The following is a 16,138-nucleotide window of genomic DNA, read 5'->3' on the forward strand; positions in this document are numbered from 1 at the left end:
CGTGCAACAATACTTGTTGATACCAACTTAAGTCGTGGTTTACTAAGTTCCTTAATTTCACCAAACCGTACGGGACTTGAATCGATTCCACATTGATCATGCCATTAACTGAACTCAAGAATACTACAGCACCAGTGTATAATAATGTGTTGAATTTGATGGGGAATGGACTTTTCCTGAAGTCTCTTTTTTTAATATTAAATCTTCGTGATTTGACATTTTATTTTTCATATTTCTTTTTCTTAATTTGTCATAAATGTGTCACTGGACCCGCATTGTTAATACTTTCATAATAATTCTGAGTAGTGTCATTGCATAAGTGTAAACTTACTTCTTATTCCCTTCAACTATTTTTGCTTGACTTCTAAATGCTTCCCTAACAAAAACTAGCTTTTTTCAAGTAATTGCACTTCATATTTTCAGATTATTTATTGAATTCTTCAAATAAAAGTCTAAATAGCACAAAGCTATCCATATTCTGTTGTTCACTTATTGTAGAGCTTGTAAAATACTAAAGAAAGAAACCTTCGGCTATAGTATTACTAATTGTAATAAAAATACTCTCTGCCCAGTATCCAGAATTGCCTTTCTCTGCTTTAGTTAACGCGATATTATCTTTCATTTTCTATCTTAGGTTATTCGCTGTGCTTACTTCCTGATTAGTTCTGAGTTTCCAGTTTCGTACGTATATTTTTGATAATAGTAATCGAAATTCTATTCCTGCGTCGATGTTCAATGTTTTTTTTGTGGTTATTGTTTTTGGAATTATATTTGTATTAAGAAATTGTGAATGTCCAAACACGCTAACATAAATATGGTATGTAAGTTTTCTTTTTAAGATTTTACTTATTTACTCCTTTGTTATATTATATAAATCACTTATTTATCATTATTTCATTTCAAAATAATTTCCGGTAAAAATGAAAGTATAATTATGTGTGATTTGCTTAAATCTACAACCCCCCTTTGCTTTATATAAAATAAAACTCGCATCTTTACAGTTTAAAAAATTTCCAAACGCACTAAACGTCAAGTACTTTTAAAAAGTACTAAGTTCCATTAATTTTTATTTTATTATTTTTACAAAAAAAAATTACGATTAATTAACATTTTGATTGGCACACATAACCACCATATAACCTTCCTTACATTGTAAGGGAAGTGAGTGGAGGGAATGAAGTCGATGTAGTGTTCACCAATCTTGTTAATCAGTCTCAATTGATGTTATGTGGATATACGAAAGTTCGAAACAGGTCAGGGATGAAATAAACCTAAAGGTAGATTTAGTTTAACTGAAAAATTATACAATAATACAATCAGTGTGAATTAAATTGAAACTCTTAGTCTATTTGCATTATTCTTATGTTGTGAAGTGCTTTTATCCGTTGGATTTTTTTTCTATTTGCCTAGTTTCAGCCCAGTAATGCTCAGCGTTCGTTGGGAAACTACCTCTACGGTCCCTTCTTCACATACAACATCATGTTGGTAATTGTTGGATGTTTTTTCATCCATTCTATTCGGGAGATTGAAAAACTCTAGGAAATCTACCTGGCACCTGGCCTGTGGAACTGTTCTTCAGGTAATAGCATCAATTATATAATACGTTCAAATTATTACATTATAATCTAAAACCTTTTTTGGGGGTAATTAATTGTTCCCTAAAATCGGAAGGTTTGCACTTTCGTAGTAGAAGTTTAAAATAAATATTCAACGTTAAACTTGTAAGAATGCTACAGAATTTTTAATCAAATGACGCCAGTTAAAACTTTTTTTCAATAATAACTTTTTATTTGTTGAATTACAAGTTCTGATGGTAGGTTAACGTTTTGATGAAAGGGTTAAACAGAAAAATTACAAGTTTTAATTGTGAAATAATATAGTGTGAATCAAATTCGTATTGCTCCTACTTATAATTGGCTTTTTGTCAACTTGCCGGCTAGTTTATGCTCAGCTTTAACCTGAGATGAATTTTAAAGGGTCCCTCTATAATTTCAGCAGCACCGCCATAAATATGAAATGATTCGCATCCAGGTAAGTCTTATCTTATTATATATTTTGTTCAGAATAATGCAACAAAAACTATGAATATGTAGTCAATACAAACTAGAAATAGCGACAAAAACTGCTGTTAAGAGCGTTCTAGTGGCAAGGTCGAAAACTACTCGGCAAGTATTAGTTCTCAGTTCTTTCGCTAGATCGCATGGGCATGTAGAATTTATTAATTTCAAAGAAACCATGTAATTATTTCAACTTAAATGTTACCTACTTTAGGTAACTTTAATATGAGCGCAAATTATGTATTGAATAAAAGATGAGTTGAAAATAATTGTAACAATGAAATAGTAATTATTTTTTTAAAGAAAAAAAGGTTTTGTAAATCTTACGAATTGCATTCCAAAAATTTTCTTAAAAGACATTTCACTGATTTAGAATTATTATAAATAAGGGCCTCGGATCGTTGACTTATCTAAAATTTGATATTTTTAAGATTACTAATTGTTTTATTTATAATTTCATTCAGAATATATAAATATTCATTAATACGAATATATTTGGTGCTTGTTTGTGTGTTTAAAGTACACTTAATGGGCAAATGCCCGTTATATAGTACATAATAACTAGAGAAGTGCGTAGTAGATAGATTGACATAAAATAGACAAATAATTAGATATTATAAAATGACGCTGTAAAAATTTTATTTTTTCAGAACATGCAGTGCTAACACCAATGGGCATTTTGTCAACTTCCAGCCTCGTTAAGCTCAGCTTTCACCTGAGATGAATTTTTAAGGATCCTTCTATAATTTCAGTAGCACTGCCATAAATATAAATTGTTTCGCATCCAGGTAAATTTTATCTTATTATTTATTATGTTCAGAGTAATACAACAAAAACTAAAACTTTTTCATATGTGTGTTTTTTGGAAATATATTTTATTGTTTTTGAATGAAAAGATTTAGGTTTAAAAAAAAAAAATCAATTCTTTAGTTAAATTACACCCTCCTTTATTTAATCTTCTTTATAATCTACATAAATTGTTATAGATGTGTTTCTCTAGCTTCTTAAAGAACATTTTAATTATGTAATTTACTATAATTTTTCGAACGTAATAAAATTACAATAAGCAATATACTCAGGTGATATTCAGTTATCTAAATGTATAGTAAGTGTAGGCTTGATTTTTAAAAACAAGAAATGGCGGACTAAAGTTTTATAATTAATGCATGTTATAATTATTTTATTTCTAACTAAAATAAAGATAGGCATGTATTTTCTTTCTAGTCGAGCTGTCGAGCAGATCTGAATGCAGCAGTTTAAACTGCCAACTAATGTTTGTAACTAATAGCATTTTGCGTATTAATCATTGCAGAGATATGAATATGTATGTAGTCAATTTCAATTCTAACTTGAAGCGACAAAAACTACTGTTAAGAGCGATCTTCTGGCAAAGTCGAGAACTACTTAGTAATTTTTAGTTCTCACTTCTTCCGCTAGATCGCATGGGTATGTAGAATTTGTTGAATCATTGGATGAAAAGGTTTAGGTTAAAAAAAAACACCTTTTTTTTTAGTTTAATCACAGCCTTTATTTAATCTTTATAATATACATAAAGTGTTATAGATGTATTTCTTAATGCTAGGTAAAACTTACTTAACATTTTAATTTAATTTAAATAACATAAATAATGTTTATTTCCAGAAATGTGTAGTAGATAGATTGACAAAAAAGAAATAGACAAATAATTAGGTTTAAAAATTACGCTATAAAAAATTCGTATTTTTTCATTTCATGCAGTGCTAACATAAATGGGCCTTTTGTCAACTTGCAGCCTCGTTAAGCTCATCTTTTACCTGAGATGTATTTTATCAGCACTGCCATAAATATGAAGTGATTCGCATCCAGGTAAGTGTTATCTTATTATTTATTACGTTCAGAGTAATACGACAAAAACTAAAACTTTTTTCATATTATACTTTTTTTATTACTGAAAAAATAGTTTTAATTTTTGTTAATTGTGGGTAAAGTTTTAATTGGAAAATACAACTTATTTTAGTTGAGCTAATAATTTTTCAATTCATTTTCATAATAATAATGTTAGTAGATTATGTGTGTTATATTTTTCCAATTAAATTAATTATATTCATATGGAAGAAGTGTGTTTTTGTAAATATATTTCATTATCATTGAATGAAAAGGTTCAGATTAAAAAAAAAAATCAAATTTTTTAGTTAAATTACAGCCTTTATTCAATCTTTATAATATACATAAAGTGTTATAAATGTATTTCTTAATGCTAGGTAAAACTTACTTAACATTTTAATTTAATTTAAATTACATAAATAATGATTATTTCCAGAATTAATACTGTGATACTCAAGAGTACTGCCTGCAATACGTTCATCAATGGAAGCCCAAGTGAAAAAGTCGTAAAAGATCAATCCATTGTGAATATATCAACAATCATTCGACAGGAAACTATAAAAAAAAAAGTAAGTAGTTATTATGAGTAATATGCATGATTTTATCAAAATTAAAAGTTGCATGTTAAAAAAAAGGAATAAAAGTCTTTAAAAAAAATTTATATTTTATTTTTCCATTAAATCTGTTAATGAATATGAAAAAGTAAAAATTAAACGAAAAAAATTGAAAATATTTGATTAATATTTCAAAATGATGTAGAAAATGCGAAAAAATAAAAAGGATAACCTAAAAGGAAGGTTACAGAGTCTAGAGAGTGGTAGAAGTAAAAAAGGAAAACCTTGATGGAAGGTTAAAAATGGCTGGCAGAGTCGTGAGAGTGCTGGAGCAGTAGGACAGCTGGAGCTATCTAGTGGGTAGTGGATCAGGTGAGTTTAGTGCCGCCATCTTGCTCTGGGAGGCTATATAACTAAGTTCGCTGGAAGGGCGGGGCAGGGTGGGGAGAACCGTCGAAGCGACAACATCTCCTCACCTCACCTTCATGATTCTTTGGAAGAGAGAGGTGATGGATGTTTAGAAGACTAGACTAGATAACATATGTTTGGAGCGACGAGCGATATACCCCCCTACATCACTCAAGTCGTACTGACGAGAATTCGTGCTGTTCCCGTATATATAGGGAAGGTTACAGCACTGCTACCTGGTGGCCATTTGTGGAACTATTTTTTACACCTGTTTAAGTGGCGCCCTCTGCCGGCTTTTTTTGGGACTAACTTAATTTTTTTTTTTTTGTTTCTTTGTTCTAAACGTATTTTAACACTTTTTTTTTTGGTATTTTATTAATTTATATATGTATTTTTTTATATCATTGAATGTGAAATACTGAGGCTCTGTAAATGTAACAAAAAATAATAGGATGCAAAAAAAAACAAAAAACTGATCGTTTTTCTTTGTTCTCCTGCTAAATACCTTTTTTACAGATAAATAAACCATATAATAAATAAGCATTGACATGTACATTAGAATAATTTTTTATAGAACCTACAATTTATCGTTGAGATTTATTTGAAATGTGCTAGTATCATTTTTCAATAATTTTCATGATCAAAAATGGTTTATTCGACTAAAAATAGTATCATTTGATTAAAAAATTATTCAGAATTTATATGCACGTAAGACGATGAATTTTTCAAAGTACTACTACCCACTTACAGCAAAAATTAAAACTTTTTTCAGATCTAAAAGGAAAAATTAAATTTATGTGGGAAAAAAAGGTTTTAGTTACTGCTGTTATAGTGTTAAACATGAAACAATAGATAAGACAACCACAACAATGCCATAGAATGGAAGGTAGGTTTCGTCGGCTTCTTGTACTCCAGAATAGTATGGATAAGAATCGACTCATATTTGGCGGCTTAAGTTGCAAGTAATGAAGAGCCCATAGAGGTAATTATTTCAGTGGAAAAATGAGCGTCACTGTGGCGCAAGCTGGAAAAGCCCGTGGCTGAAGGCCCTGAATAATGGAAAAGAATATTACATTAATAATTATAATTTAATTCACACCTAATGAAAGATAAACATGCATATTTCGTATACCTAAATAGTACATTTTTTAAGTAATTGTTTCATAACAAAAGTTGTTTGCACTTACTCATTTGATGGATGTTTTCTCAACTTCTTTTTCATATCCACTTCACTTGATGGATGGTTTTGCAGGTAGTATTCACAGTATTGGCTATTTGTATCTGTAAATCATTATTCAATGAAATAAACACTTTATAGAGTTCATCTTGAATTAAAAAGCATTCTATTTAATGATACTACAAATAAGACACAACTGTTTTTAAAGAAACAGTTTTATATCACAGGAATAAAAGGAATAAATAAAAAATTAAATTAGAAGATTTTGAACGGCTCAGTCTATTAGAATGAATTCGTAGCATTATAAAACATCGTGACCATAAATTATTTGAACTTAAATTACTCCTACGTTGCAATTTGACTTTTGTTAAATTTGTTTTAGTCAAGTTACTCTTACTCCTATAAATTTAAATCATTGGTTCATTAAGTTGGTTTTATTGTTTTGGGTTTTTTATGAATAAAATAAACCATTTTTTATTTAACTATCACGAAGAAAGTTCATTTCGTTCAATATTTAATTTTAAACAAAGTTATAGACATACTTATAAATCTTTTAATGCTGAAATATACTTAAATATTTAAAAAAAAGAAAAAAAAAGTAAGCTTAATATAACTAAAAAATACGTAACAATCTTATCCATTCTCTTCTATGCTATAAATAAATTTTCAATTATTTGAATAAAAATGAATTAAAAATGTCTAGCAAAATAGTTCTGTTTAAGTGAAAAATTATTCAGGATTCACATGCAAGCAGACACGGAATTTTTCTATCAAATTAAAACTTCTTTCAACAAAAAGTAAAACATCTTTTTCAAAGTCAAAAATATATATATATAAATCTATATATTCTCTTCAATTCACTGACCGTATTAAATAATAGCTAAGATTACCTGAAGCACAGCGTGATAAGTAGATTCGCTTGTTTTTTTTACAGTCGGAGACAAAATTAAATCACATCATATTTATTTACGGCCATGTTTTAGGAATGGAAGGTCCCTTAATAATACTCAATTAAATTGTAAGCTTAGCTTTACTTGCTGCTGTTAGTTGCCACAGAGTTGTACAACCCATGGATGAAAGCACTGGAAGAGAGAGAAATACTACATGAAAACTTCAACTGATAATTAGAACGTGATTTACACTATTGTAATATTGCATCAAACGTAGTATTTTTCTGTTAAACTAAACCTTTTTTCAAGCAAATTAAACCATTATGCATTAATAAAATATAATCTAACGCCTAGACCTGAAATCAAACCCAATTCATCTTTCAATCAATATAAATGTATGTACCTCAACTAAAGCCCCAGGTTGACATGAAATTTTAAATGATTTCTTTTAAGATCTTAATACTGGATTTATTCAATTAAGGTAGATTAATTAACTGTCTATAAATATAATAGTTTATGCTGTAATACTTAGATCGTATGGAACATTAGATGACTACCTGAAGAACAGTCTTATACAAGCAGTATGGTAGGCAGATTTCTATATATTCCAGATTGAATGGTTGAGAATCAGATTTACTTTATCACATTTATCCCTGTGCTATTGGATGTAATGAAGGGCCAATAAAGCTAATCATTACAAGGCTGCAAGCTGACAAAATAGATTCTATATCTTTTTAGATAGCAATAACGAAGTTCTGAACATTATAACCCGACAGTCAAGTTTTTCTTAGATGTTCATAATAATAATAGAATTTTTTTTAAAAAAATTACCTATCTTATATAATGGAATGCACAGAACAAAGTGTATATCCAAAAATATTAAGTAAATCCAATGAAATCAATCTAAAAAAAAAAAAGTTTACTTGATTGAAACCCTTTTTTCATTTTGAGGGGTTTGTTTGAAATTAAAGGTCATTTTTTAATAGTACCACAAAACATGTTTAATTTGAAATATCTCTAAGCATTACCATTTTAAGTTCAATGAACTTCAATGTAAATGTAGTGCCACTGATTTGATCGTCACCTTTAATTGTTTTTCTGATCCTGAACAATTTTGGACTTTCGTTCATCCTCAGATGGTAATTAATCAGTTTAAATATGAATTAGTAACTATTAATATTAGTAACTTCGCTCCGGCGTCCTTTCCGGCTTACACTACAATTGCTGACTGAATGAGGGAGGTTACTTGTGGTTACTTACGAGATATCATATGGTGTTACTGAAATTAATAAATTGTAAAACATTTTTTGTAAAAATAATGAAATGAAATAAAATTAATGAAATCTAGTTTGAATTAAAATCTAGCTTGTACATTTTTTATTCATTGGTAATTTTTTAAAATTGTACTTTACGTGAGGGGGCGCACTTTTTGTAAGCAGAAAACACTGAATGTAACCAAATTTATTGGTACTGGGAAATATTGTAAAATGAAACTAAATTATTATAAAATTAAATATTGGCAAGCACTTGAATCTAGTTACGTAATAAACAAATTCTTAAATAGTTAAATCTTAAAAACTTTAACATTAAACAACGAGAAACACGCTAGAAATAATGCTTTTTATTTTACTTTCCTTTACTATTTTGATGAAGTTTGCTGTGTGTTTGAGATGGAAGAGCGTGTCCGAGTTATAGTATATGTTATTTGAATTACTTTGTATGTGTATATTTCAATTCTCTTTATGATAACCACTCGTTTTTTATCTAATGTAACAGCGTCATTTGTTGCTGTCCGGTTAGTGGTTTGAATAAGTTTTAATGTATTTTTAAGAGCGGATGTGTTCTTTGTATCTACACTGAGTCAAAAAAGTCTCCATAAAAAGTATCCTTTGATGTGTAAAGACCATTTTTCATTGTTCAAGTGTTTAAATTTGAAATGTTGATATCGAAAGACATCCGTGCTTTGATAATTAATTTGAGAGAAACAAGTCATTCATTGCGAGAAATTGAAAAAATTGTGAATGAATCCCACAGCACTGTTCAGTACATTATCAAGCGTTACAAAGAAAATACAAGTTTAGGAAATAGACCTCGTTCAGACCGCCCAAGAAAATTACTTGGCATTCGTAGAAGAGCGATTTTGAAAGAAATAAGGGAGAAACCAATGACTAGTGCTCCTAAATTAGCAGATATTCTTTCAAACCTTTGTAATGCAAATGTTGTGCCCAAAACAAAGAAAACAGTGCTTAGATCAAATGGTTATAATGGTCGTGTACTCGATCTCAATCCAATTGAGCACTAGTGGTGTGAAATTGGAAGAAGTAGAAATCGAAATGTTAAAAACAAGATGAGCTTAAAATTGCCATAATCTTGGAATGGAATTCTATTGAGCCAGAAGTAACCAAGAAACTAGTTAGTAAAATGAAAAGTCGTTTGATTGAAATTATTCGAGAAAAAGGAGGAAATGCACATTACTAAAACAGTCAGCTGCTTTGAAATATACAAATATTACAAGTGTATGGACATTTTTTTGATGTATTGTGCCATATATGTATTTGAAAGTTTACAAATTGTTGTAAAATGTAATTATTTACTTTAAATAAAAAATTGTTGACGATAATCAACTTGTTTTTCCTGAAAATTCCTCAAAAAGTATATTTTTAAAAACAGCTATAAGTGTATAGTTTTTTTACACAATCTTGCCAATATATTGTAATTTGCTGTAGACCTGACGGTTTTTGTTTCGGCAAGTGCATGTAATCTTAGTTGTTGATCCTAAATGCGGTTTAGAGGTCTAGTTTCTAGAAATGGTTACATAGTTTGTAAGTCTAGCTTACGATGTGAGCAACCATGGTGAATATGTTGGATACGTATTGATTTAGGCAAAGTTTTTTTTTTGTACTAGTATTTTTTTAAAAAAGGTATCGCAACTGTTATTTTGGTATATTGTTCGAATGGTATTATCTGATAGCTGGACGGTGCAAGAAGTTTTTTAATTTGTTTGTTAGGTGTCAGAGAGCGGCTTGTTTACATTGAGCAGGATGGTGGGAACTGTTGTGTATAATAGTGTCAGTGGACGTGGGCTTTCTTTGGATTGCGAATCTCGTATTCTAATAGTTGTATTTTCTAATAAGTGTGATATGCAGAAGGATAGTTTTTTATGTTGTTGTTTACAGTTCAGTAACGTTTTGAATAAAACACATACCTTCAAAATGAAAGGTGAGCCGGAAACATTGCTGAAGTGGAATTTCCTACACCAATTTGATCAGCCCTTGATGATGGCATAAAAATTGCATAAATAGCTGGATAGACTGAAGTTTAGAGAATTTCCCACTTACAAAATCCATGTTCGTGACCACTAAACCAACACCTGCCCCTGGGAGGCAATAAGTTTAACTTTAGATAAACCTTAACACAAACTTATTTTGGAGAATTCAGAAATTGGTTTTGAACTAATAGTGTAGACCTGTCGGATTCTGTAGATGGTTTCATGGTCATACGTAAAGAATAACAAACAGATTACACACTACTTCACACATCTAGGCGGCCCGGCGGGCATGCATTTTGCCTTCCATTTACAAACCTTCAATAATAAAATCCCCAATTCTCATACCATATACGTGGTCTATAGAAATAAGATAATTCACAGCTCTGCCCAGTTCAAGGAGACATGCGACACACTCTGAAAGTTGTAAGAAACAGGAATGACTGACGAAAACAAAGCCTCCGAGCCATTAATCGTTCTCTCAAGAGTAAAAGTTCTTTCTCAGACAAACTATATGCCGTCGAAATTTCTAGCATCTTTGAATTACTAACTTATTGAGTTCGGTAAAATAACTACCATTCTTAGTTGCATCTTACCACCAAAGTAAATATGCATCCAAGCTGGAGTTCGTTGCCTTCAATGCTACATATTAAATATTACGATTTTAATAACTGGATTTCCCAAAAAAGAAAAAAATACAATTATATAAATATTGCTGTATTTTTTTTTTTTATTTTTTACAAATATTCAACACCACTAAATAATAAATACAATTCTTCCAATTACAGTCCATTAAATTCTAAATTTTACTTATTTTTTGAACTGGTGATTTATTAAAATTTTTATTATTAAATTTGTAAATTTGGTAAAAGTTATGAAGTGCACTTGTGTAAAATATTTACAAAAAACGAATCAATAAACAAAAATTTAATTAAAAAAATTAACGCACACTTTTTATATCATCGCACGCCTGCACACAACTAAGAATTAAATATTATATATTAAATTTATTTAGTAAAAATAACTTCCCAAGATGATTTATTGTACTTACTGTTTTTAGATAAACTGCATATTCGTATAAAACAAGACCTAATGTAGCCACACTTAAATATATTTTTTTATTAAATAATATCTAAAACAATGAAGATTATCACTGAAAAGTGTTCATTTCTCTAATTATTTTTTGTTCATATGAAACTATTAACTAAATAATTCGAGACAAAAATAGACTCTCTAATGATGAGTACGGTCATGTAAGTAGTAGGTATGTACAAATATCTTACTGAAAGCTTTGATAAGTTTATACTTTAGTGACTTATTAGGAGGTAATAGCTTTGAATCAAGAATCATTTTCATCTTTTTTCTCTCCACATTTCTAATTATAGGAGGCGCGTATTCGCATATTACGTATTAAAAAAAAGTATTTTATTTTACATAAAAGTATAAGTTTTTTGTTTATTAAATTACGCGATAGTACAAGACCGCTGCTGAAAAAAGACATCACTTAAAAATTATAAAATAAAATAATATGATCACAAAAAACAAGTACGCTTATGAGGATAGCCAAAATAGGCGCCTCTCTTCCCATTACTGATCCAATATTACTGATTCATACATCTAGCAACCAGAAATGGGTATTTTTGGCAATACTCATCGTCGTGAATAAGCTAAGTGGGGTGGATATAATAAAAAAAATGCTATTTAGGGAGCCACTGGTTAGGTTATGTTGCGTTTGACAGGAATTTTCCTTCTATTAAGCGGTTAGCTCCCTTTCTGGGACTGGTAGCAGTTAAAACAGAAAACTGTGTAATATGGTATCTCACTCTATTTGCGAGGTAGAGGTGAAAATACCCATTTATCCCATGCTTGGTTTGGTTTTTTGATCCAATTTGTATATAAGTGCCGCACCTCACTGCTGGCCTTAAGCGAAAAAGAAAAAGCTTTCAGGAAAAGGAATACAGTCGTATTTCTGTCAAAGTCCAGCCATTGTGGCCTCTACAAAAATGAAAAAGAAATTGCCATTTATCCTACACTTCAGCAAAAATTAGTATTCAATCCCGCATCCAAGATTGTAGTAAGTAGAAAAGTTATATTTAGACCAAGCTAATCTGCAATCGGCGCCGTTAGGCTGCTTTTCGACACTCTAGAAGACTATTCCTTTAAGATTCTTGTCCTATTTATTTGTCTTTTGAGAATCTTAAGTAGTTCCAGTTCGGATGAGGCAGTTGAATGAGAGTTTAGTCCAGATCTCATTTAAATAGGACTATTAGTGACCATTTGGAAAGCGACCTTGACCTTCTAAAAAATCACATATCGGTACAAACTTATCAAATGTTTAACTCATTTAAAGTATACCCCAAAAATAGATTTACTTTTATTGGACTGTTATTAAACCACTTACTTTCACATATTCTAATTAGAAATTGTTATTCTTTAAACTAAAAAAAACTTTTAACAGTTCTATAAGAACTAATAAATGATTATTGGCCAATGATTTTGTTGACATAACAATTATTCTCAAAATTTAAAATATTTTTGTACGATATCGCTACTTTATAGTTTTACATTACATCCAATGTTACAATAATAGAATAAAATTTAAAAAAATCCAATGAGCAAGAATATTTGATAAATTTCTTTTTTTATAAAAAAAAAAGTATAGAAAATATGTCTTTCCTTTCAATTGTATGAATTGCCATTTGTAAATTGTACATAAGATTTAAATAAAAGATCTTCACACTTACTCAATAAAAACTAAATAAATTATCACAGGAATCGATAAGATAAAAAGACATATGTTCTCCAAATAAAAGAGAAGGAAATAATAATTTTCATTTTTCTAAGCTACATATCTAAGTTCTAAGTTCAGTTCAAATAATATTGAATACTGTCGCAGGTCCTGCTGCAGCTTTTGAACTAGATTTAATTAATTTTTATACCCAAACAGTAGTATAGTAAATAGAAAAATTGTAAACATTGTAAAGTAATTATTCATATGCAATATATTTTAGAATCTTGTAAGGTTAAGATTTGTGCACCTAAAACATTAATAATCAGCCTAATCAGATCTTTCAGTTAACCCTCTTATATAAGGTGGCTTTCTTCTCAACTCTAGAGGCAAGGATCTGCGCAAGCTAGGGTATCCGTTAAATGGGGACGCAAAAAAGATAACTAATAAGACTCTCCACGAATTTAGACAACCAGAACTACTTATTTTCCTTTTGTTTAAATGTTTCATTTATTTTTTATCTATCTCAAGATGTTACAATTTATATATTTACAAAAAAAAAAGCTATCTTAATTTCATGAATAATAAAAATGCTTTCTATATTTTTATTTCTAAAATTAAATAAACACTACTCTGAAACCTATAGCGCGAAGGGAATCCGAAACGTGTCCAAAAAAGCATAACTTACTAGATTCCTTACTAGAAATCGATTCTTTTCAAATTTGAATTCTTCTTTCGGACCATTAATCCCTTTAATGTCGGCATCTTGTAAAATTTAGTTTGTCACTGCCTAATATCTACCACAAATCAATAAGAAGTCATTCATTTGATATTATCAAATGATAGCAAACATTGCCGGCTTTCTTTTCGCACAAATATTAGGTATAGATGCAGCTTCCAACGTTGGTATTCGAACTTTTTTGAACATGTCGAAACACAGGACCAACTAGCATGCATAGAAACCTTAATAAAAAACATAAGAGGTATGTTGCAAAGGAATCGCGCATGCGATATTGCACAAAAGAAGCAAGAAGAGAGGCACCTTGGGAAATGAAAACGAGCCTGACTTCTATTTTTGACAAAATTAAAACCGCTTCGACAGATAAAAATTAATTATTTCTTTTTAATACTCAATTCAGCTCAGAATATTTTCTGACATTATAGAAATAGACAAATCGATTACTAAATTTTTTGGAAACACAAAAAATATACAACCTTTGAAATAATTATTTTCTGTGCACAGATATCGTAGTTTGTTTCAACAAAATATGAAGATTAGTTTGCCCAGTCAAGAAAAACGTGGTCAAGCGTTCTAAAAGATTTATATTACTTTTTAAATTTAAATATTCCGATTAAAGAATACAGAGTATACTTTATGTATCTTACAAAGTCAGGCCGTTCTGAACGAATAAACTGTTCTCACTACACTGAAGACTAGACGTGCACAAGCACAGATGATAATTAGCAAGAAGGTTATAGACCTGAATTAAATTTTAAAAATTAGCAATATTATTTTTGAAAAAAATGATCGCCCCAACGAAACTAAAATTAAACAAAAAATATTGGAACAAATCTATAACAAGTTTAACCACTGATTTATGCACATATGATACGATCAGCTGTTATTGCTAAGACACAAGTAAATACAGTTGTATTTGCAATTATTTTAATAGGGTATTATTTATAATATTGCTCTGATTAGATTTATTTAAAATTAAGAAAAAATAAAATAAAAAATACATTTTTTTTTTTGCTAATAAAACCTTTTTCAATTTTCTCTAGCATTTCTTTTTATTTACATTATTAAGTTATATTTATTTTCCATTATGCCATGAATGATCGTATATATTATACACTGAAGAAAGAATTTCTATTGAAGGAATGGCAAAAGTAGTTTTTCCTTAAAAAAACTAGCCTCAGCAAAAACTCACAAAACAGAGTTTACTTTTGGTACTTCTTTTTTCAGAAAATTTTCTGCGATGTACAATAACTAGGAACTTTCCCAGAAGTTCATAATTTTCTTTTTTATATTTAGATACGATATACGATCATTCTTGGCACTAAAGAAAAGTAAATAAAACAGTAATATAAACACATATTTGATGTAGGTATTGTACAAAATTGTTCACCAAAGGAAATCAGTTATATTAACTTTTTCTTTTTGTACAAGTAAATCTATCGAATTTCGTTGTTCGATGAAACGACGAGAAGTAAAAAAAAAATCCTGGATTTTTTAGAGATCAAAAGAAAAATTAGAAATCATTTAGAACAATCAAAACATATTAAAAGCCAAAAATCCTATTAAAACTACGAACCTGAATCAACACCTAATATTCTAGCGGCATGACTAGGACCTGATTCTAGCATTGTATCAACAATAGAAGTATCCTGAATGCCCAATAAATTTGATATAAGATCATTTGGCCTAGAAAGTTCTGGTGAAGAATTTGAAGATTTATCGTCATTATTATTATTATTATTATTGTTGTTATTAATATTATTATTATTATTGTTTATATTGTTATTAACATTATGTTTCTTAAGATGTCTAAGCATGGAATGTTTTAGAGTAAAACGTCGATGGCAAAGATGGCAGGAAAATGGACGCTCGCCGGTATGCGATCTGACGTGTCGGCGTAAATCTTCTGCTGACCAGAAACGTCGTAAACAGAAAGCACAAGTTACCTGTGAAAATAATATTATTTCAATAAAAGACATTTTTAAATAAATATCATGTCAACTAAATATCAAAACTCTTAAGTCAATTGGTTCTACAAAATATTTAACAGAGATTTTATAAAAAGAAATCAAATTCTCTGCACGAACAGGAGTTGGTTGAAAACTATAGCTTTGGAAATTCATAAGAAGAAAATCAAGCAGAATATTACACACACACATACACAAATTGATATTACGAGGAAAATTCAACTATCTTTTTATTCCACTATTAAGTTCTCTGCCTGACTAAGAAAACGTAGCTTTCTTTTTGAAAGGTCTCGGATCGCAAATCTATCTAGGTGTCAGTCGTCGCTACTTCGACGATTATTTATTTAATGGAGCGTTTTCCAGTTTTCTTCAGTCTAGTCATGGATCTGCAGTTCCGGAAAGCTTTTAAGATATATGGAACTTTAAGTAAATTGAAGGAATACAGTAAAGAGAGCTAAAAAATATATATTTTTTTTGCACAAACATTGCA

At 29.5% G+C, this 16,138-nt stretch overlaps 1 protein-coding gene, 1 long non-coding RNA gene and 1 pseudogene across 6 annotated transcripts in view; 1 reads left to right on the plus strand and 2 right to left on the minus strand.

Annotated features, from left to right (window-relative positions):
• Positions 1-4,554, plus strand: part of LOC141455717 (cystathionine gamma-lyase-like) — a 28,145-nt pseudogene extending 23,591 nt beyond the window's left edge.
• LOC141455719 (uncharacterized) lies at positions 4,209-8,194 on the minus strand. Of its 2 annotated transcripts, XR_012459412.1 has the most exons (5): positions 7,978-8,194; positions 6,950-7,141; positions 6,070-6,163; positions 5,745-5,931; positions 4,209-4,475 (listed from the first exon to the last, which is right to left on the minus strand). It is a non-coding gene; the product is annotated as an uncharacterized lncRNA (long non-coding RNA). The 2 variants fall into 2 exon arrangements; XR_012459411.1 differs by lacking the exon at positions 4,209-4,475 and having other exon boundaries at positions 5,346-5,931; positions 7,978-8,192.
• A 2,721-nt stretch (positions 8,195-10,915) lies between these two features.
• The window catches only part of peb (zinc finger protein pebbled), a 166,281-nt gene continuing 161,058 nt past the window's right edge, over positions 10,916-16,138 (minus strand). For all 4 annotated transcript variants that reach the window (XM_074131009.1, XM_074131011.1, XM_074131010.1 and 1 more), the window contains one exon: positions 10,916-15,627. In XM_074131009.1, the coding sequence (XP_073987110.1) occupies positions 15,250-15,627 (378 nt within the window). In that variant the 3' untranslated portion in view covers positions 10,916-15,249. The remainder of the gene's footprint in view (positions 15,628-16,138) is intronic.

This window comes from Rhodnius prolixus, unplaced genomic scaffold (genome assembly GCF_049639745.1).
Source record: "Rhodnius prolixus isolate KJV_2025 unplaced genomic scaffold, Rpr scaffold_4, whole genome shotgun sequence".
NCBI lineage: Eukaryota > Metazoa > Arthropoda > Insecta > Hemiptera > Reduviidae > Rhodnius > Rhodnius prolixus.